General features: G+C 33.5%; 4 protein-coding genes and 1 pseudogene across 4 annotated transcripts; all 5 read right to left on the minus strand.

The window, feature by feature from the left end:
• Positions 1-748: 748 nt before the first annotated feature.
• LOC119632811 (X-ray repair cross-complementing protein 5) lies at positions 749-3,406 on the minus strand. Its single transcript, XM_038025926.1, has 6 exons — positions 3,295-3,406; positions 3,056-3,151; positions 2,756-3,003; positions 2,574-2,699; positions 1,838-2,519; positions 749-1,780 (listed from the first exon to the last, which is right to left on the minus strand). Exons 1-6 carry the CDS (start codon positions 3,307-3,309, stop codon positions 749-751), a joined length of 2,199 nt encoding a protein of 732 aa, XP_037881854.1. The 5' UTR covers positions 3,310-3,406.
• Positions 3,407-4,154: 748 nt separating this feature from the next.
• Positions 4,155-5,489, minus strand: LOC119633391. Its single transcript, XM_038026931.1, has 2 exons — positions 5,318-5,489; positions 4,155-5,238 (listed from the first exon to the last, which is right to left on the minus strand). The coding sequence occupies exons 1-2, from the start codon at positions 5,366-5,368 to the stop codon at positions 4,579-4,581; spliced, it is 711 nt and encodes a 236-aa protein (XP_037882859.1). The 5' UTR covers positions 5,369-5,489; the 3' UTR covers positions 4,155-4,578.
• A 4,396-nt stretch (positions 5,490-9,885) lies between these two features.
• On the minus strand, positions 9,886-10,702 carry LOC119633897. The gene is made up of 2 exons (XM_038027709.1): positions 10,589-10,702; positions 9,886-10,505 (listed from the first exon to the last, which is right to left on the minus strand). Exons 1-2 carry the CDS (start codon positions 10,622-10,624, stop codon positions 9,918-9,920), a joined length of 624 nt encoding a protein of 207 aa, XP_037883637.1. The 5' UTR covers positions 10,625-10,702; the 3' UTR covers positions 9,886-9,917.
• Positions 10,703-15,468: 4,766 nt separating this feature from the next.
• Positions 15,469-16,298, minus strand: LOC119633825. Its single transcript, XM_038027597.1, has 2 exons — positions 16,190-16,298; positions 15,469-16,119 (listed from the first exon to the last, which is right to left on the minus strand). The coding sequence occupies exons 1-2, from the start codon at positions 16,235-16,237 to the stop codon at positions 15,559-15,561; spliced, it is 609 nt and encodes a 202-aa protein (XP_037883525.1). The 5' UTR covers positions 16,238-16,298; the 3' UTR covers positions 15,469-15,558.
• A 3,738-nt stretch (positions 16,299-20,036) lies between these two features.
• Positions 20,037-20,678, minus strand: LOC119632812 (annotated as a pseudogene).
• Positions 20,679-23,049: the final 2,371 nt, after the last annotated feature.

Here is a 23,049-nt window from a genome sequence, read left to right on the forward strand (position 1 = left end):
AGTTCGTAATCTTTTTAGTTATGCGACAGCGTTGCAAAATTCCGTATAATCTGGAACATAGTACCATCTTTAAGTATTTTAACAGCTTATACGGAACAAATGTATTTATAAATGATTTTATGACGGGTCTCTTTTTTTCTGCAATGTCTCAAAGTTTTTCTGCGTTTTACTATAAAATATGCATCGCATTTCTTCTGAAGGACTTTCACTTTTGACGAAGGCGATCGTTTACATTTGTATTATCTAAAACTCTTCCTTTCGCAGCTATCGTTCTGCCTAAATGAATTGAAGAGTTATTTAATAAGGAAGAATTGGATAAAGTGTATAATTCCATCATCATCAAATTGTATAAAGCGATTAGTTGTGCCTGACAATTTTCCAATCCTTAGTAAACATAGATTTCCTCCACCTATTATTAATTATATATCAATTAGATATATTCTACTTCATCCACAATATACGACACTACGTCATTTATTGCAGCATTTGAAATAATTCAACAAAAAATTTCAAGCAAACCGGCAATTATCAGTATAATTTTCGCCTGTTCCCTGCATATTTCACAAATGGTTCCTTTTTAAAAGCTGATAAAGAAATTTACTTTCGCTTATAGGAAAATTAATTCTGGCATTTATGTAATAAAACCAAAAATTAAAGAAAAAAAATTCGGTAAAAAGAAAACATTTTAATAATATACAAAAGCAAGGTTAACGGTAAGTGCACGCAAGCGATAAATTGAAAATTTTATTTAACTAGCAGAGCTTGTTATGTCGGCCAACAAATCATCTATGGATGAATTATTCATTTCCGCTTCTGCTGACACCGACGATGAGGAATTTTCGCCGAATTCTAAGCTATAAAATTCGTTGGCTCTCCTTTGTTCCTCTAATGACGGCTCCGCCAAAAAACAAAGACCCAACTCTTTTTTTACTATCACCTTTTCCCAAAATGTACTCAAACGTTGCTTCATAATTTCGGCTTTAACATTTAAAATCCATATATTGTAGTCGTCATAAGCATTGAAAACAAAACTACGCTTTCGGTAGGCTTCCAGGGCGTCAGCGACTTTATTGAAATCTATAAAAAATTTCGGCTTAAATAGAAGATTCCAAACAACTGATCGTAGTTGGGAGGCATAATGGTTGAATTTAATGTCGCGTTGCGTTTGATTTTTTATCGGTAAGGCATAGTGTTTAAGAAGCTTTTTGAAATCTTCAGCAGGTGATAAAGAACGAACATGATCGAAATCGAGTTCCTCGAGAGAAGCATCATCCGCGTCTTTATCATCTTTATTCGGTGGATCATTATATTTAGCATTGATTTTCGCTTTAACTTTTGCTAACCATTCCCTGTTTATTAGTAACGGAAACTCACTTTTCACTTTTTTTGCAGCCTCTTTTGCATGTTCTTCAATCCGATCGGGAAGTTTCCAAAATTTTTCTACAAAGTTTTTATCGTTTAACATTTCCTCAAACATTGCATCGTCTTCACTGGCTTTACAAATAATTTTTCTCTCCATAATATCCATAAAGTTATGCTCGAAAATGTGAGGCAATTGGTTAAGAGGTAAGTGGCTTTTCTGTTGTCTTTCCCGAGGTAATTCAGATTCTTTTATATTTAAGGATAAATCCATGGAATCGATCAGGTGATCGATGGCATTCAATTGTTCACTAGAACACTCAGTTTTCTTTGTGGCCAATTTCGGAAATTCAAAGAAATGATATTGGGCATGATGAGCCATTTCTAACATATTTAATGAAGCTGGACAATCAGGTTGCGGCTAATTTAAATAAATATTATGTAATTACAAAAGATATCCTAATGTGCTTATATTCACCTCGTTCGGTATTAACACAACAATACGGGGCTTATTGAACTTTTCGCTGTACACTTTCCAACACAATATGACCCGATTGCACTTCAATAATACCCTTACCAGAGCATCCAACTTTTTAGCAGAGGCTGTCATTCCCCTTTGGTGTAATATTAAATAAGTAGATTGCCCACTGAAGTATTCATCGTAAACTAAATTGCGAGGAATGAAACCCATAAAAGTTAATCCTTTAGGCAATTTCAGTTTATCATCATCTACTGTTTCATCATAGGGAATAGGGGAGCCTCCCAACATGTAGCCATCCATAAGACTATCTTGTTCAGGGCATATCTGATTGCCAGAAATGAAATAACCCCATTCTTTGGTTAATTCTTCATCCGTCTCATTCCAAATCATCCGCAACTTAACGGTACTTTCATTTTTCGCCATTATAATCCCGCTAACGGCTATGGATATAGCTGAACCTATACGTAAATTACTATTCCAACACCAGGGACGAGAGCTTTTCACATTTACAATTACATTAAATGCCTCCGTACAATTGCTCAGTTTTGCGTTACTATGAGAAACTAAACGCAAAGCATATTTCTGATTTTCTAGTTGCTCATCTGATTTCCTGTCGGTCAAAAAAACCGCTTGGGGCTCATTATTGTCAGCGTTATCAATGTAGCCAATATTGTCGGAACTAAAATAAGGAAAGGCTACTGTTAATGTACTATCGGAAACTTTTTTCACTTACACCACTATTAAATTCACTTCATATTGCAGTAAGCTTTGCGTTATTTCATTGTAAGCATCATAAGTATTGTGGCCATAATCGAAATCGTAAAATAAAACAATTCGTGAATTTTTCACTTTATTTTGCCTAGAAAACAATTGAAAACGTTTATGCCGAAAACTCTCTTGTTTTTATTTACTTACTCTGAAGCACTCTTTAACATATTAAATGCTACCACCACAGCGTCCAACCACTTGCCTTCATTGCCAGCTGTCTCATTAACAAATTGATAAAAATTCATTAAGAGCCGCCAAGAGGTAGGCGCGAATTCTTCACCATATTGAAAGATGTTCAAATAACCTTTAGGAGAATCATTGCTGTTGATTTCGTTGCAAGTTTCAGCAGTACCTACTAGAACAAATGATATAAAATCTTTTTTGGCACAGCAAATCTAAAATAAAAAAAATATAACATTAACTGCTTTTTGATTCGATATCATTTACCTTCTGCTTAATAACATTCGCGCATATCTTTATAGATTTTTGTTTAAACTCTTCTGAGGTACCTTGACGTACATCTAGTACAAACACAAGATTTTCCTGGAATGTAAAGGAGACGGAACATTTTATAACGCTTTCAATTTTGAAAGGGCAACGGGCTTTTTTTTGTTTCTTGAGAACGTTTGGAGGGAGGCTTTTCTATCCGTCCTTAATTCAAAGTCTTTGCCTGTTCTAAAGTTTACCTTATTAAAAGCCATTTCCTTTTTTTTTATCGTTTACTGGATGTAGAGTTAAGATGGACAAGCCATTTATTTTAAAATTAATTTCACAAGTTTAAATAAGATATTGTCAAAACAGCTGTTCTCGTATATTTACTGCTAAACCGCTTCAGCATCACTCTTCACTAGTATGGGTAGCACTGTGTTTTTTTTTTCCTTGTCAATGATTGCAACGTTTAAAAAATTTAGTGTATCGTTTTGTTGTTGTAAATTGGTACCGTGTCTTTTGTTTGTTATTCAGCAATAACTAAATACAAAGAAAATACAATGCAACCCTGCATTCGACTTATAAGCGGTCTTTTTCTTGCTGCTCAAATATTTTGACTGAAATTGATTACAAATCAATGGGGAGGGTATGGAAATTTGAATGAAAAACAGACAAATTGATTACAAGTAATGAGGGGCATAGAGGGTACGCACGCTGGCGATTAAACTTAAAAAAAATTTGTACAATATATCAAGCTTCGGATTGAAACGTTATAAGCATAAGTTCTAGTAAATAATTTGCAAGTAGATATTTCTAAGCCATTTACTATAGTGTTTTCATTTGATAAAATTAAAGAATTTAGATTTTATTAGATAAAAGGTATTTTCAATATCTAACAACTGAACAAAAGTAATCGTTTAATGAAAAAGTGAAATTTGCCAAGTTTATTCAAAGTCAAGCGATTTAGTTATTTGTTTGTTCGTCTGGTGTGTACCCAAATATCTTTATGTTCAGTCTGCGGGACGCAATTTGTGAGATATTTGGTGCTCTTACCCAAAGGCAAAGGCAAACCCTGTTTAAAATGGAAGTGGGAGTGGAGAGAAGCTTTTGAACATAAAACTTTTTATATGTTAAAAATGTGTAATTTTTACTATTTCGTGATTGACAAAGAAGTCAATCTTAAAGCAAAGTTATTTAACCGTACTTTTCAAAAAAAAATTTTTATTAGTTAATTGGAATCATTTCAGTCAAACTGAAACATGGTTTATATTGAAAACGCTTCAATAAGCGGAAGATAGAGTGCTTTGTAGGTGAATCTTTGCATGGTGGGATTTAGCGTCTTTTGAAACAAAGGCTTGCAGTCAATATATAATGGGGGTATAATGGGAGATGGCCTCGATACCGACACAAATTACAATTATACATGTTTTGATGAACACAATAAAGGGTCGCGGTGATGATTGTTTTTTATTACGTAACTAATATTTTAAAATTAGATTCCAAGTTTAATATAGTTTTTTTTTTCATTATTTATTTATAAATTAGTTTTTGTCTTCACCGTCGTCGTCATCGTCGGTCGTGAAGAAATTTGAGTAGCATTCTAAACGACTTTCAATTGAATCTTTTGTTTTTAACTCATTAACAAATTCAATAAATTTTTTATATTTTTCCAAATCCTTTTCATCTAAGGTGGCTTTAAACTTATCAAATTCCACGAAGAATTCTACGATGGCCTTATCTAAGCGTTGCTTAGACTCTTCGATAAACTTATCCATGCCATGTTTATTCAAATATCCTTCTATCAAATAATCTAACTTGGTGGGCTCTTCCAATTCCTTCGTCTCATACATGTCTGTGTAATTGCCGAAAAGTATCAATAAATTCAATTCGTCTTCGATACCATTAACATTTTTAGTTTTATCAAGATAATCAGTTAAGTTTTTTGCAAATTCTTTTACGGCAGGTAAGTCATTATTCAAAATTTCAGGGTCAGCTAGAATAGCTTCACTCAAACTGACGGATTCCGTATAAAAGAAATTAAAGAATTTCTTATATTCTCTAATAAAGAAAACCGCTAAAATCTCCTTCGGAGTTAATTCATCCCGATTGAATTTATTTTTAATGTGTTGAACAAATTTCTCCTCAGTATCTAATTCCTTAAAATCGAATTTACTCTCGGGTATTGGAGTAGCTGAAGAATACTGAAAGCAAAATTAAAAAAAAAAAAAAAATGTTAAATAAAATTAAACAAACGATTTAAGAGCAGAAAATTGCACTTACTTTAGCTGCTAAGATTAATGAAAGAACTATAATTTTTAAGCTAAACGCCATGATGTTCGCGCAAACAGATAGACAAAAAACATGTAATCACACTGAACTAGTAAATCTTCTGCTTTTATACTCAGACTTGTGCTTATCACCGTTTTTAAGCCTTAAGCGACACAACAAACAGCAAAAAAAAAAGAAAAAAAAAGAAGAAAATATTTGTGCAAACAACTGTGTGCGCTTAAACGATTCGAGGCTATTTGATAATCTTGGAAATTATATTCGAACCACTAATGCGTTTCAAAGTGCGCTGAGAACTGTAAAATAGAAAACGAAAGTAAATACCAATGTACACACAAACTTTTGGGTAATAGTGTACGGCAAGGTGTTTCGAAAAAAACGAAATCTTTCGGAATTTTTAACGAATGATTGGGTTAATTATATATACATAGGTCATGCAAAATTTAATCTAAAATTGAGAATTTCAACTCCAATCATGAAATTTATTTGAATATGAAAAGACCGAAAAATTGATTTCAGATGAACCCTTTCAAAAAACGGTTTTCGTGCTTTGGGCAACCATGAGAATCCCTCTACTGGCATAGACACAAACGAAGTATCTAGGAAGCCTGACCCAAATTTCTTACAATTTTGAAGAGTTAAAATAAGTTTTGCTAGAGACTCACTATAGTTACGAGCCAACTGGGAAGGAGGGTCCATTATGTGGAAAAATTAATTTTAAGTCACTCGTTCGAGATTACTCTTAGATATTTCATTATTAAGTTTTTACATACTTTCGTCAAAGCACAAATCCCTTGAAAGGGTTCAAATTTTCTTTCTTAAATTTAAATGCATTTGTAAAAAATTCAAGAAGACTTCACAAGTTACTCCATGGTTACGAATCACTAATACAGAATTTTTTCACTGCTTTGGGTTTGAGGTTATGTTATAAAAATCAATGCTTCCTATGGAATAGAAGAGATTTCCAACCCATTTGCAAATTATTTAAATTTTTAATAACATTTATTATTTATAATGTAGTTACTTAAAGCAGAGTAGAAAAGTGACCAATTAAACGCCTTTTTAAGAACACTGGAAATTACAACATTTCCGAATAAATAAAATACACAGCAAGGAAGAAGTAATTGCGACTTCCTGCGACATTTATCGATCGTGCGGCAGATTGTGTAGTATTTTTCGCAAGGATTTAATTCCAAGTTCATATAAAATCAAATTGCCTTGACGAGGAAAGCCAAATTACTCTCATTCTTACCATTATCATATTGTAAGCTTCTTAAACATATTTATGATTAATATGCCAATCATTGAAAGATAAGGGGAATATTCATTTTGTCAAAACGTTTGCAACGTTTGCCTACAACGAAGCATCAGAGACCTCATAAAGTATGTATATTCTAGATCAGCATCAAATTCTAAATCGATTTAAGCATGTCCGTCTGTCCATCTGTGTAATGTCTGTTGTAAATATTCCCTTTCCGAAAAAATAAAGCTATCGACTTAAAGTTTGGTAGAAACAGTGGAGGTTCTTGCGCTAAGATTGGTGTTGAAAATGGGCCAAATCGGACACGCCCGCACAGATATTGAGAATACCTCTTTTTTCCAAAGGCAATGAAAAATTGGTTCGTTGCTCATTACTTATAAATTACAGCAAATAAATCTACGAAAATTTGAACGCCGATGCCGTAGCACTTGTGCTCCAAAATGCAGAAAATTGACCACGCCTACCCAATATGATAGTGTATTAGAATTTAATTGTGTTTTCAATACCTTTATAATGCGCAGAAACAAGAAACAAAGTTTATAAATTTTTGGCCAGTTTCAAATTTGGAATACACCTATACATGCCGGCCTGTTCGTCTGTCCGTCTGTCTGTTTGCAGTTGTGTTTGTGGTAAACATTTCCCCGTTAGCGAAAATGAACATATCGTATAAAAACTTACAAAATATTTTGGAGTTGACCTAAATTTTTCAAAAGTTCCGCCTACAATGCCCGCATGCCTATACAATCAAAACTTTTATTTTGAAAATAGAAGAAACCAGCTACGCCCACTCCATAATATAGAGCATGCAAATTTTGTTCTTTTACTTCTTTTGCGTCTTTTGCGGTCTTGTAAAAAGAATGACAAAATTAAAGGAAACATCATACGCTTGCCAAGCACCTTCTTAGGTATTTCAGATAATATGGCTGAAGTTTAGATTAATATTTATTGTATAGTTTCCTATTCTAGGTGGAGTGTAACTTACGTTTAGTTTGCCTGTTTGAACTATTTTGCTAAAATTAGATAAACTGGAGTGACTGAGTAGTTAGTGCCTTTCAAACACATTTTAACCGATCAGAGTAAAAAATTCAAACAATTTTGCAAATTTTGGGAGTGTCACTTGACCGATAAGACATGTTCGTCCAATAGATTTATAAATGAGGTTTAGTAATGCGTGGCGATGTATATCAATTGTTAGACCAAAATCCTGTATAATAACGTTACGCTCTCTTTCGTCGTTCAAGGCGTAGTTGCGTTTATTTCAGAACTTAATTTATGTTTTGTTTTTGAATTTTTTTTTTTTTTTTGTGAACATTTCAAGCAGGGTCGATAAACAAGTATATGAGCGAATAGACAAACCAAAAAATATCGTCTTAGAATCCAGAATAGTTCGCGTAGGATGTCGACAGATTAAAATATTGCTTGCTTGGGACGCTTAGTTAGCTAAAAATAAATGCCACGTGGAAAGCTTTTCGGGCTTGATTCAACATATCTTGTTAGAAATGAAGAGGAGATAGGCGTAATAGATCTACGAATATAAGAAAGCCTTTCAAATAATGACTGGATGTAGTGAAACAACGAAATAAAAACTTTTTTTTTTTATTACTTTCGAAACATTTCGAAATCATTTTGGGGACATTGTATGCTTTTATCCAAAATATGAAAATTTAATATCAATTAAAAGTAAGTTTTACGTTTAAAATAAATCTGTGTAGAGAGCTTTCGAACAATAATCTTTTTGTCGAACGTGCTGGGAATATAGTTCTACCATTGTAACGAGTTTCAATTTACAAAATGTCTTTCATGAAGAGTGATATTTTGTCAAATTTGAGGAGAAAAAAAACAACTGAACGTTTGAAAACTTTTTGAAATTTAAGTTTTGCAGTCACGATCTCAACAAGATGTCTTTTAAGCCTCCCTTTCAACAAACTGGCTCCAATTGCAACTCACCTTAATGTTTTAATGGCTTCGTTAAAACGCAAAATTGTTGTTAGTGGAGTGAGAGGACAAGTGCTTGAGGAAATGTTGCGGTGTCATACAGCTCGATTTGCTGAGAGAGAAGTTTAGCGATCGCATTATCTTAAGACGTGGATTGGTGCATGTATTGCTCTCTTCGCGGCTATTTCAAAGCCCAAATGTATGTCGCGACGGTACAAACTTTCAAACATATGGAGGCGAACATTCACCCACCTATCACGCACTTGTAACGCAATCAATGTCGGGCAGAGTGATTACCAATTGGAGCCATCGTGCGGTAGTGCAGAGACAGTTTATTACACTACGCGGCTTTTTTATGATTTAAAAAGAAATCATTCAAATGCCTTAAGATAAGTAAAAAAAATGTATTGAACGCTTTACGAACCTCTCAACTGCTAGAAGACAATGCAATTATTATTATATTCAAAAATTATTTATTTTAATAAATTAATTTTTCAAAAAATTGAAAATAATCGATAAATTTTCTAATTTTCTCGATAATGTCATCTTCCTTTTGGAATTCTTCAAACCAATCGAAAACTTTCTTGTGATCTCTCTTTTCATTTTCATTAAAAGTTTCCAAATATTGATGAAAATCTTTGGTGAATTTGTCGAAATATTCTTTGAAACGTGCTTTGAAAGATGCGTTTAGCTCCTTAATGCCATTTTTGGCAAACAATTTAAAGTAGACATCGTCCGCATTCTCACCGACCTTGTCCACGTCAAGGTACGTTATGAATAAGCCACAAATATCTAAAGCAGTTGACAGATTTGCTTTATCTGCATTCTTTTGATAATCGTGAAGCTTTTTTGACATCTCCGAATAAGCCAAGCTATTCATTGTTGCCGAATAGGGATCCAATTGAGTCAAGTCTTGTAAGTCATCTACAACTTTATCCAATATATTAGCAAAACTCTCTGCTATAGGTTGATTCAATTTTACAAATTCATTCACCGATTTTTTATAAAATTCATTATTCCCATCGAATTCGTGCTGAGAAGTAAAATCTTCTACGGAAGCGGCCAAATAGCGCTATAAGGTTAAAAATTTCTAAAAATTATTTTTTCTTTAATTTTGAAAAAAAACGTTACCTTTCCGTTAGAAATTAGAAGGAGTGAAGCTAAGATATACAATTTCATTTCGAATATATTTTCGCAAATGTTTGATATTTCATCCGAGTTTTTTTTGCCTTTTTATACTTTCAGCGGCTGCTTATCGCTCATGGACAAGCACAATTTCTTCTTATCGTTAATTATTCAATGAAAAGATTATATATATATATATATACATATATGTATATTTTTTTTTTGCTTACATTTATTATTTACTTAAAAATCGCAACTTAATATAATTAAAATTTATTCATTTTTTAATAAATCGGGTGCAAAAAATTTAAAGAATGTCACAAATGAGGTAAATTTCTTGGCAAAGCTTTGCTCCTCTTTGAATTCTTTAAACCATTGTATTAATTTTGCTTGACTTTCCAGCTGCTCATCGCTTAAGCTTTGTTCATATTCTACAAAATTGGTCTCGAAATTTCTCAAATATTCGGCGAAACCCTTGCGGAAATCATGGACAATAGCTTTAGCGCCATATTTTTCAAACAGCTGATGGATAAGAGTCTGTTTGGCCTGATGGGTCTCTTTAAATTCTTTAGCGGCACTCAGTAAAATTTCATGGAGTTTAAGCATATTTGCTAAAGTTTTCTCGTTTTCATTCCTTTTCATTGCCGCCACATAGCGTAGAACATCGTCAAGTTCGGCTTTTTGTGATTGAAAAGCGGAGCCCTCATCATGTTGCTTCAAATCCGCCAACACTTTCTCACACATGCCAGCAAAACGTTCTGCAAAGGTATACGAATGATCTAGATATTCCTTCAACGTGCTTTTATAAAACTGATTGTTTTCATTTAATTCCTTTTCTAGCACCTCGGTAGCAAGGATGATCTAAAATTTAAAAAAAAAAAAAAAAAAGAAAACTATTTATAATTGATCTTAAAAAAAAAGAAGCGATTTTTATGCATTTTTACTTGTGCTACCAGTACGGCGATTACGAATACTTTCATTTTATGTTTGTTTACTTTTTTTTTCTTCTTTAAAACTTTCACTATCTATTTAATGTTTTCAACTGTCACAATTTTATTGGAAGGGTTTTCTTTTTATACGTTCGTAGCCTTTGACGGAAGACACTGTTCTTTCTTATCTGTTAGTTAATAGAGCCTAAGGGGCCTTATCATGGAATAATTGGACAAAAGGTCAATATTTTTATAGTTTGAAATATATGAAGATATAATTTTATTAAATTGTAAGTAGTACTGGTTATACCCTATACCCTATTTTAAAATCGCTGTAACACTTGACAATTTCATGAATCCTCATACGGCTTCTAGTTATAGTAACTTAAGTTGAATACGTTTGATAATTTATGGTCGGTGCAATCATCAAAGAGGATCAGGTATTCAATTCATGGCCTATGTATTTTCCAATGGCTTAGTGTCGGTAATAAAGCGAAGAATAAGAAGTGAGCAGATTATGGTAGCTAAGCGGAAGATTTTTGGTGATCACCATTTCTGCTATCGAGTCGTTAAGTATTTTCTGGCAAAAGTGGTAAAACTGTGCGTCCCCGCCATATACGAACCGATGACAAAATCAGTTTGTTAAAAAAAGTTTATTGTGATGGAATTGGAATGTTTTATATCAGTTTAGTATGGTGAAATGCTAATACTCAGAAATGTTTGTCGAGAATATATTGCTATTTTCAAAATAAGTCGTCAAATGGGTGGTGATAATAAAACTTAGCCGATCCAATCGAGCTTGAATACCGTTCATTGTTGTTCACGTTTCTCAAAAGAAATAACAGCCTTGCTGGACGGATGTTAGTAGGACAGACATACCAACAAATACACATAATCAAATGAGAAAATGATTCTGAATCGATCGGTATAATAAAAGGTGAGTGCTAATATATCGCTATAATAAAAGGTGAGTGCATCTTAATCTATTCTGGCTGTCATTTACGTCCAACCTTAATACAGCCTCCAGCACAGGTAGTGTAGGGTGTAATGAATTTTAGTGCGAACAAACTGAGCCTTAGACGCCGACATTCCCGTTGATGCATTATCTGTTACTTTTACATTGTTGGGAAGCACCAGGTGTTCTAATTCAAAACAGACTTTCTTACTTTGTAAATATTAAGATGTGTGAGTATTCCTCTTCTCATAACATGTATGTAATTTTGTACGTGGAAATAATAAACGGTTATTTTCCTTACTTTTAAATCTACGGCAACTAAGGTTTGATCACACTTTTCTCTCCTTTTCTCGTGTAAACTAAGGAACGACTCGAAAATGTGTTTTCTTTCCGATAAAAGAATGCTGAACGAGGACCGGCTGGCGGTAAAATGAAAAATTAAGATCTGATCTGTGTTATATAATCTGTTTATGTGATTTATTCAGTTGGAGATCCATTAAGGTCGATATAGCAGTTATTTTGATATTGAGATTTGAGCAGTTATTGAAATATTTTGATAAAACTCAGCAAGAAAAATTGCTTAGAGCAGAAAGTGTGATTCTGATTCACCTTCTATCTTTCTATCCAAATTTCTAAGAGCTTCAACAGCATAAGCAAACGGGTAACCAAGTGAAACCATAACTTGGTTATCTTACATTACGATTGTTTTCCGTTTACAACAGTTCCTTTTTATATCCAAGGCCTAAGGATGGACGTATACCCATTTTGCCAAACCGTTCGCAACATCCAGGAGAAAATCTCAAGACTCCACAAAGCATGTATATTACTAAACAAAATCAAATTCTGAATCGATCTAAGTCTGGCCTTCTGTCCGTCTGTTCTAAAGATTCTCCTGGCGGCGAAAATGAACCGATCGGAAGAAAACAATTTAACATCGTCAACGTACATTAAGATGTGGCTGGGTTTAATCATCGTGGGGAGATCATTAATGTATAGATTAAATAAAAGGGGTCCTAAGTGAGTGCCTTAACGGACGCTAGACGTCACTTTCTCCTTGAATGGTACATTTGGAATGCCTTGTTTCAGTTTAATTCTCCAGTTAATAAAAGCTGCAAATTCCACTTCTCCGTATCGTTGGTTTAGGATATGTTTATTTCCATTTTGTATTTTACGATGAACTCTATTGAAAACAGTTCAGCTGAGACCAGTTTTTCGATCTCTATCCAAACAACGCCTTACTTTGAAAAGTCATTATATTAGTAATTCTGGGTTGTTGTGAAGTATTTAACAGCGGTCCGTAGTCCAATGTAGTGCTTTAACTTGTTTTATTATGTGTTCAATTTTTGTAAAAACATTATCGGTTGACGACAGTTGTGACAATGGCTACAATGAATATTTAGATGCTTCATATGGGGCTATAATAGCATATCTTTGCAGGCTGTAATTAGCAAGGAAGTCCAATTGAGTATCATCATAAGAGAAAAAAATATCGTTTTCTCGAGTGCTGTGTTGTAAAATATTCTTGAGAAATTTTTTCAAATTCTTCAAGGCTTTCTTTATATGTTTCTCGTGTAATACATAAAAAAGACTCTCTTTGGCTTAGGATTTCTTAAGGGGATTGTAAATAGTTACTATCAAATGCACCATCAATCCTAAGATATATATCACAAAATATTTTCTTGAACAGAAGCTCCCAAAACGTTCGCCTACTTAATCTAATCAATCGTTTGATTCTTTATGTTGAACGCTGATCTAATAGTCTTCGAAAGCGTTAACCAGAGGGCAGTGGACGTTTTAAAAAATTGTTTTATATAACAAGTCATTTCTGTTAAGCTCATCCAGCGAATTTGTAGCACCACCTTCTCATGCCGAACTGGGAGAGGAGTGCAAGAAGCATTAGTGAGTAAAAGTACAATGAAATACAAATAAGTGTCAGTATGGCTTACTAATAACATTTACACGTATAACCAGCAGCAACGCTAAGAGGATTAATGTAAATGTTCTCATTGTGTGCTTTGCAAGATCGAATTTCAACGAAGGCGGCTGTTTTTAATACTTTCAAAATTAATTATCGCCTAAATTAATCTTATCATATTTAGTTCATATTTAATGATGTCCAACGTTAATGCCTGCACTACCAGTCTACATTGTAAACTTTAACAGAATCTAAAAATTTTAATAGTTTTTAATAAATTTAAAAATTAAAAAAATATTACATGATTTCAAGAACCCGACATTTAAAGAAACTGGCAAGTCTTACGTACACATTGCTGGTGAATGCTATATAACTTCTTAACTCCCTTTATTTTCGATTATAACAGAATTTTAACCAATATTGTGTTTCTGTAAAATACGTTCTTTTTACGGACTTGATATGTGCTCTGACCCTTCCAGGATATGAGGAAAGAAATTCATTATCTAGAGGAGTTTTTTTTATTTAGAATTTCGAAATTTTTCCCAAACGTTCATAAAAGACTATTCGTATCAAGTGAATTCCTGCTGAGAAGTTACATATGAATGTTCTACTCGTTGATTTACAACTTTTTTAATCGACTATCAGCTATCCTTAGAAAGTGTTTCTACATTAGCATAGCTTCGAAAGGCGGGTTCGGCTGCTATGAAACTGAAAGTCAGCTTTGAAGAATTTCGTGTTATTTATGAATTATTTCTTGCCGTTTCTTCTGTCCTTTCGAAGCACGTTATTTGTAAATTTGTGATTCTAGAAGCAGCGAAATCTGCAGGCTCTACAGTAAAGCCTTCAAGACAGGAGAACGAGGAAGAACATTTGAACATGAAAAGGCAATTTTATAGTCTTCGGACTGCAGACTAAAGTTAAAAATTGAGAAAAACTTTATGATAATAAAAAAAATTAACCATTCCATGTTAAACGCCCATTTCGAAATAGTCCATGAAAAAAGCTGAAAAGAAAATAGCAAAAAGTGCTTCAGGACAGACCAAATAGAGTTATCGTGACTCTGGCACGATGGTCATTAAACAATCCAAAAATGCGTTATGTTTGAATTATTTCAAGTAATGGATAGTCTCTTGGAAATTTAATAATCAACGATTCTCTGCGCCTACCCCTTCACAGGAGGCAACGAAAAATCTTCGATTTCTTGAGAACATAATACTTCATGTGTGCTTTAAAGGCCAACCGCTTTTCGATTAGAAAACTGACATCGGAAAGAGAGGATAAGGCGAGCAGAGATGTAAACTGAATGAACATTAGTTTTAAGTAACACTGTTCACAACGCTGACTGTAGCCATATGATTGTTCATTAGCGATTAACGTATAAACCGAAAACGGTAGTTCGCTTATGCTTTGAGCAATCAGGAGCAGGTATTCAAGCATCCCCATTACAAACGTTTACGCCCGATTTCGGTAATCTTAATCCTTTCAAAAAGTTAGCTATACCTAAACTACCTAAATTGGATTTTACGCATAATATACATTACTAATGTATTTATCTCAGCCTACATTACTGACGTACTTAGCACAAACCTTCAGAGCGATCAAAAATCAGCATCACATTTCTAGCACTCTCAAGTCCTGCTTATATAAGCCCGCATCTGATGCATTATTCATATTACAATAGTAAACATTCAGATCATCTTAAAGCTAGAGAGCTTTTACTTACTAAACAATTGGAAACAAGTACAAGTCGAGGAACCTAAGCAAAAAGTGTGTGAAATACTCAGTAAATATGCGAAAGAGCACGAGGAACGAGGAGGATCAATCGATCGTAAAGATTGACTTTGATTTTGCTAACCTTTGCAAATAAAATGCAAGTGAATGAAGATTATAATAATCGATTTAGCGATGACACCTACTAAGTGCAGTTAGTGCAGAACTAAAAAGGGTTTTTGTATATCTTCGTTTTCTTATTTATATACCTTATAGGAAAACCTCAACTCACAACAAATGTAAATAAATTGGATATTAAATTTAGAAAAATTATTTAAATTTGTTTCCACGTCTCCATTGTGTACATGTTATATTTGGTGAACAGATTAATTACATCTTTTGCTCTTATTCTTTATGATGGAAAAACTTAAAGAAATCGAAGAATTTTTCCAATTTCTTTTCAAAATTATCTGATTCCTTGAACTCCTTGAAACATTTTAAAAAGTCTTCGTGTTCGGCTTTTTCCTCTTCGCTCATTTCCTTAGCATATTTCTCGAAAGCATCATCGAAACCATCAAAGAATTCAACGAAATCCTTACGGATCTCCTCAGCCAACTCCTTGCCGCCATCTTTTTCAAATAAGTCACGGACCAGATGAGGATTTGACGATTCGTTGCTTGGCTCCTGAGCACCTGCTCCATCATCCTTAAGGGCTATGATATTTTGCAAAATTTCCTCATCAGTATCGGCTTTGATATGTTTGAAGCCTTCAATAAGTTTTTCTAAATGTTCTATTTGATGCTCATATTTAGGCGCTTCTTCGTGGGCTTTCAAATCTTCTACAACTTTTTCTAACACCTCACAATACCGCTCGCTCAAAGGAATTGCGATTTCAACAAGGGCTTTAGCAGTTTCTTTATACAATTTATTATCTGTATTGTATTCATGATGAGAGGCGAAGCACGACTAAAGGGAAGAAAAACCAGGATAATAAATCGGCTTATTATCACTGTTATAATGTTTTGTTAATACATACCTGGAGCACCAGGAGCATTCCAAGAAAAGTTAATGTCACGTAACTCATTTTTCTAACAAATCTGATGATAGCTTTAACTGAAAGTTTCACACTAATACTTCACTAATGCTGTTACATGCCTTTTATACCTCCTCTAGGTGTTACCTTATCAATGAAAATTGTGCTAAAAGGTTAAGAGAGATTATTAAAAACATTCAACGTTTAATAATTGAATTAATGGAAATCATCATTAAATATTTAGTGCCGCCCATATGATCTGCTACAACAAACAATAACTGATTAATGGTTCTCTACTTTTAGCTATGAACTTACATTAATAATCGAGATAAATATAAATGTTTACTTACAGACGATTAAAAATTAATATAACCCGGTTAAAAAATGAACGAAACGACCTACATGCGAAAAGCTACTTCGCTCAGCTGGCGTGTTGCATTTATTGTTATCAGACGCGAGTAAACAGTGCTGTGGATAGACTTGTCCTCCTCCAATACCTTCTTATTTTTGATATTTAAAGGACTTAATGTTTTCCTTTCGCTCCTTCCTAACGAGCATCCCCTACCCATCACTTATTTATCTAAATGTTTAATATAAAAAAGACATCCGATGCTCACATGTAAATTGTTCTCCCATTTCTTCGCTGATAAACTATTTAATTATATTTTTAATCACTAACGTTTAATTATTCAAAAGAAAAGTTTAGTTTTTATAAAGAAATGGAGAGAAAATATGCTTAGAAAATAATTAATTATTCTTGTTAATTTAATTAAAATTTATTTAATACATCCACCACTGAGGGTTGGGGATATCCTCATTTTGTTTTTTTTTTTTTTCATAATGCATGTAATGCCTAAAAGCAAGCCTCAGAGGTCCTAAAAAGTATATATATCCTTGATCAGCGTGAAATTCTGAATTGATTAAGACATATGTGCGTTGTTGGTACTCTCCTCTCCTCTCTCTTAAGATATCGACTTCAAATTTGGTAGAAACATTTTAAGTTTTTGCACGCAAGTTGGTATTGAAAATGGGGCAAATTGCTCAGAGTGGAGACTCGCAGTGGAGCGTGAACTGAACGCAAATCGATTTTTCGTAAAAAAAAATTGTAGCCTTTTGCTCGTTTGCTTGAACGTTAATATTATAGTTTATTACTTAATAATCGCTGATTATCCTTTTTTTTTAAATTTTAAAATTAATTCATCAACATTTAAAATATTTAGAATGATTTTCGTTCTTCTTGTATTGTTGCAATTACTCTTCCTTAAGCATTATGGACAGTAATCGAAGCAGGAAGAAATTAACTCTTACATCTCCCGCATGGTGTTTGTTATGACTTTTCTGATCTCTGATTGAGCATAGGTATGTTTGAATAGCAGAAATTAATTTAGTCACACAAAAGAACCCTTCGCTTGAAAATATTCGTTTTACAAAATTGTTTTATTACTTTTATTAAATCAACCTTCTTATAACTTTGAAAATAATCAGAGAAGTTCCATTATTGTGCTACTTGTATTCCGTCAATATTCTATTATTGTCAATCTTAGATTTGAAAATTTTTCCGAAATAGTCGTCAAGTGCTGCCCACCTTTCGTTTTATCGGGGGACCTGCACTGAGCTTATACTTCATCTACGAATGCGCTACTTCAATGAGCCATCCTAACACCCTACATAGTATTCCCCCACGCTACGAATATACCGTTAACTCCCCTCTCCCTGCTAGGAACATAGAAATTCTGTTGTTCTCGTTTGACAGCATAATACACGTAGTTATTTCTGGGGCTGTTCCGATCACGGGCCCACCGTGGCCCAACAGTGTACTTAAATACTGCAAGAGTAAGGAACACACAATTTTTAAAAATTATATGGAAAGCGAGATCTGCGCACGACTATTCAAAACTTCACTTCGGAATAATCCCAAGCGATTTTATAGATTTCTTAACTCTAAAAGAAGAGAGCTTCCGCGTTTTGTGCGTAGATGTCTTCTAATGGTTCTGACTCCTCTCTGACTCTGAGTCATGATATCTCCCATCTCTTTGTCAACTGTTTGCAGCGAAATTTTTTTACTGCTAGTTTCGATTCTGCTGATAGCTGTTCATGTCAAATAATTAACTCTGCTTTGATTCTCTGATTGTCCCATGTATTTTTAAACCATGCACCATTGAACTAAATCAATTAAATATTTACAAGGCGAGACTAAGAGAAATATACATAGCTGTTAGTTAGATTGCGATGAAGGCAGAGTGAGGCTTAGTCATCGCACTATCAGCTCACTTGACCCCCCTCGATTATTACTACTAATAATAAGAAAGGTATGTCTCAAGCACAATTGTATTAAGTTTTAAATTTTGTTTTGTTTTATTCTTGTCGATTTTAGAAATCCAAGTATAGATTCGCATGTGAACGGACGAAAATGATTTAACTGAGTAGCAAGGAATTGCATATATCACAAGATAAGCGAGATAAAGTTACTGTTAGTATGAAAAAACTTTTTGCTTAACAAAAAAAAAATAATTATTTAAATCATTCGTTTCTGCTTTTTTAATTATATATATAACGTTTTGCATTTTTATTTATGCCATCATTCATATTTAAGGTCTACATTGAAAAATTTAAAGAACTCTAAAAACTTTTTGAATTGTTTCTCGAAACCAACTGTTTTCTGCAACTCCTTGACCCAATCTATAAAGTCTGTGTGATCGGCTTTTTCCTCTTCACTCAATTTTTCAAAATATTCATTGAAAACTTTATTGAATCCTTCAATGAATTGAACAAAATCGCCACGGAGATCTTCAGCTAATTCTTTGCCACCGTGTTGCTTTTCAGCATCGATCACGGCATCCTTGAGTTTTAGGATATTACTCAATGTTTCTTCAACAGTATCAGCTTTGATATCTTTAAAATCTTTAATAAGTTTGTCCATATGTTCTATTTGATGTTCATATTTAGATCGTTTTTCGTTATCTTTCAAATTGTCTTTAACTTCATCTAACAATTCAACATATAGATCATGGAATGGAAAACCATTCCGTACCTAATAAGCGCTTTAACGGTATCTTTATACAATTTATTCTCTCTATTAAACTCAGCGACTGGTTTAGCAATAGAAAAGGATGACTAAACGAAAAAAAACTTATATTACGAATATGCTTATTACCATTGTTATTGTCCATATTTATTTTTTACCTGGAAGAACAGGAGCATTCCAAGGAAAGCTAACTTTAAACAAGTCATTTGCTTACATACAACCTTGCTAATAAAATTTAGGTGCAAATTTCATATTAATGCTTAACTAATGCTATTACAAGCCTTTCATATCTTTTTGTCAAACTTTTGCATGTTCGCATCGATTTAGTTGCTCACTCCTAGCTTGGATCTACATTTGTGTGCCGCTATGATAGAAGAGCACGCACTACATTTTTCTTCTTAGTTTTGTTCTTGTACATTCATAGATGGATTTGAAGAACTTGTTTCTTCAATATACGCTGCGCGACTGGGGAAGAGCTTGAGAAAGACCCATCCAAAGTGAAGTTTAAGCTTAAGCTTTTAATTTAGAAGAAATTTTGCATTAAGGAAAATAAGGGAAATTGTATTAACTTTTAATTTCTGGTCTGTCTTTTCTTTGTGGGCTTTATAGTTTCAAAAATAGATGGACACGCGGATGGACGAAAATGATTTACTTGACTAATTCAGATATGCATGTATCACAAGATAAACGAGATAATGTTACTGTTACTATGAAATCTTTGGCTATCATTATTAAAAATCTTTTTGTTTAACAAAAAAATCATTTAAATTAAGTGTTTTTTGTTTCAATAATATACAACGTTTTACATTCTTATGTAGGCTATTGTCAGTGTTTATCCGGATTGAAAAATGTAAAGAATTCTATAAACTTTTCAAATTCGTTCTCGAAACAATCTGCTTCCTTGAACTCCTTGAACAATTTTAAAAAGTCGTTGTGATCGCGTTTTTCCTCTTCACTTAATTCTTTAGCATATTCTTCGAAAGCATCATCGAAACCATCAAAGAATTCAAGGAAATGCGTACGGAGCTCCTCAGTCAACTCCTTGCCGCCATCTTTTTCAAATAAGTCCCGGACCAGATGAGGAGTTGACGATTCGTTGCTTGGCTCCTCAGCTAAATCTTTGGAACCATCTTTGTTAAACAATTCACTGAAATGAGTCGGTTTTGACGAGCTTTTGCTTGACTCGTGAGCACCGGACACGTCACCTTTAAGTTTTAGGATATTATGCGATGTTTCTTCAACACACTCGGCTTTCAAATGCTTAAAGCTTTTAATAAGTTCTTCCAAATGTTTTATTTGATGTTCACATTTAGACTCTAGAACTTTTACTAACACATCATCAAAATATTCACCTAAGGATATTGCGAATTTAATAAGCGCTTAATTGGTCGACTTATAGAATGCGTTGTCTGCATTGAAGTCATTGTGAGAGGCGGGCAATTCGGCACCTGGCCTAGGAATAGCAAAGAATCACTAAGAAGACGAAAAAACCAGAACCACTAGGCTATTTACTATAATTATTGTTAGGTCGAGCAGCTGGAATGAGGATAACGCATTTGGCTTACAATTCTGATGATAGCTTTAACTGTGAATTCCACGCTAATGTTTTACTAATGCTATTACATGCCTTTTATACGTTTCCTAGGTGTCACGCTTGAATAGAGGAAATCATAAACGAATGCAAAGTTTGCTTGAAAAAGTTCGTTCTATAATTACCTTTATCAAATCAATCTTCCTATAATTTCGCAAACATTTAGAGATATCCCATGCTACTTTTTTTCCATTGTGGATTCAAAATTTTTTTTAAAGTTGCAATATTACACGATCCACACCAATCGAATGCCTGCTTCTTTATTAGATATGGCGCATTTACATATATATATATATATAGGTGTTAATAGGCGCATAAGTAATTCGATTAATAATTAGATAGACTGGTGGTTCCACAGCCGATAATGTTCCTAACCACTTTCAGACGGCTTAGTTGGTACATGAATCACATTTAGTTTGATGATTTTTTCAAAGACTTGTTAAAAAGTACATAAGTTGTAATGTACCATAAATTGAGCCACGACCATCTCGCTAAGAATCTGCCTATTAATCATTCCGAATTGGGCTCGCCGAAGCTATCGGTGTTTATTTCAATAACGAAATTATTTACTTCGCTAAATAAATAAATAAAGTGGTTTACATCAACAATATTCAATGATATCCATCAAAACACGTTTCTGAATCGATTTAATATTATCTGTCTGTTTGTCGATCTTGCGTCTATTCTTGATACTTTCATGAAAGTTCTCACGTGCAGGTTGATAATGAAAAAGGGCGGAACCGCTCGAAGGACATGCCTGTTAAACCACGTAAACTGAGAACTCCTTTATATTTCAAAGGGAACAAAACATTGATGTTTTGCTCATTACTCATAAACTACGGTAGATAAATCTATATAAATTTGACCGTACATTCCATGGTCTGTAGTACCTCTAAAAAGTGGAAAACATCGGCCTAGCCGATGTGTCTAATAATTTCATATTTTTTTTAAAGTTTATAACGCACATAACCAAGCCTCACAAACCACATAAAGTATACAAATTCTTGATCAGTTTTAAATTCTGAATGCAGCTAAGCCTGTCCGTCCATCTGCCCATAAGTTCGTCTGCGCAACTGTGTAATATCTGCGATAAACTTTCTCCCATTCGCAAAAATAAACATGTTGCCTGAAAACTTGCAAAAGAATTTTCCAGTGACACAAATTTTTCAAACAACACGCCAATAACGCCCACAAGCTTCCGTAACAAAAATTTGAACACCTTTGTCTGCCGTGTTTTTTGTTAGTTATTCGTGAAGTAACACACATACATCATATAAATTTTTTTTTCATTCGAAAAGTAGAAAAAATCAACCACGCCCATCTAACATTATAGTGTACGAACAGGTAGTTTTTCCCGATGTTTTAGGATCACGTTGATGAGTATAAAAGACTCGATCATGACCATATTTGCTTTTAGTCTTCTTAATATTTATATACGAATTTGATCGTTGTTTCTTTATTACATGTGTGTGTGTTAAGCGCACTTAAAGTAAATTTTAAGTTTGGAGTTTCAATTTTGAAGAAATTTTGCTTTTACCTGTAATTCCTGAGAGAGGCCGTGCAGGTCATGTAGAATCCATTTAATAGCTTTGAACATTTCAAGCTGGATTTCGGTTAAAATTATTTTCATGTCCAACTGTTTTTCTACTTGCTGAGCTACTGGGCTTAATCGAAATGTCTATAATACGTTATTATGTTATTGTTATTATTATTATTATTATTATTACTATTATTATTATAAATTTAGCCAGAGAATAAATTCTAAGACTTAAGTCTTAATTCACTAGCATCTAAGGCTTTCGGCTTTTATTTAAAACTCTACCGCACTTGAGATTTGAACCCACGACCATTGACTTGCTAGTCGAGACTCTTGCCTACTTGGCCACTCAGGAGGATACGCCTGATATTATTATGCTTTAGGCTTCCATATGGTTTGAAACAAAGTGAATAATTGAATTTCTAGTTAAAAGTGCTTGTCAACAGTTCGTATTGTTAGGAAACTTTCAATTCAAATTAAAATATCTAGAAATGTTCTTAAATTGTTATCCTCAATACGTTCACTAGGAACCAAAATTAAATTAATTCATTACATCTAAAGAGAAACTAAAACAAATATACAGAGTTGTGAGCAGACAACGATTTGCTAAGAAAGTATACTTTAAAGTTCTTCGATCTTTAAATCAGTTATGGTAGCCTTAAGTCGTTTTCAGGTATTGCTATGTATGTGTTAAGAAAAATTGTATTAAG

This window comes from Glossina fuscipes, unplaced genomic scaffold (assembly GCF_014805625.2).
Source record: "Glossina fuscipes isolate IAEA_lab_2018 unplaced genomic scaffold, Yale_Gfus_2 2, whole genome shotgun sequence".
Lineage (NCBI taxonomy): Eukaryota > Metazoa > Arthropoda > Insecta > Diptera > Glossinidae > Glossina > Glossina fuscipes.

Coding starts and splice junctions, on each gene's coding strand:
- LOC119632811 (XM_038025926.1), bottom strand. Junction 3,004..3,055: donor CGAATGTTATTAAGCAGAAG/GTAAATGATATC, acceptor TTTTTATTTTAG/ATTTGCTGTGCCAAAAAAGA. Junction 2,520..2,573: donor GAAGTGAATTTAATAGTGGT/GTAAGTGAAAAA, acceptor TCCTTATTTTAG/TTCCGACAATATTGGCTACA.
- LOC119633391 (XM_038026931.1), bottom strand. CDS start 5,368: ATGGCGTTTAGCTTAAAAATTATAGTTCTTTCATTAATCTTAGCAGCT. Junction 5,239..5,317: donor CATTAATCTTAGCAGCTAAA/GTAAGTGCAATT, acceptor TTTTGCTTTCAG/TATTCTTCAGCTACTCCAAT.
- LOC119633897 (XM_038027709.1), bottom strand. CDS start 10,624: ATGAAAGTATTCGTAATCGCCGTACTGGTAGCACAA. Junction 10,506..10,588: donor TCGCCGTACTGGTAGCACAA/GTAAAAATGCAT, acceptor TTTAAATTTTAG/ATCATCCTTGCTACCGAGGT.
- LOC119633825 (XM_038027597.1), bottom strand. CDS start 16,237: ATGAGTTACGTGACATTAACTTTTCTTGGAATGCTCCTGGTGCTCCAG. Junction 16,120..16,189: donor GAATGCTCCTGGTGCTCCAG/GTATGTATTAAC, acceptor TCTTCCCTTTAG/TCGTGCTTCGCCTCTCATCA.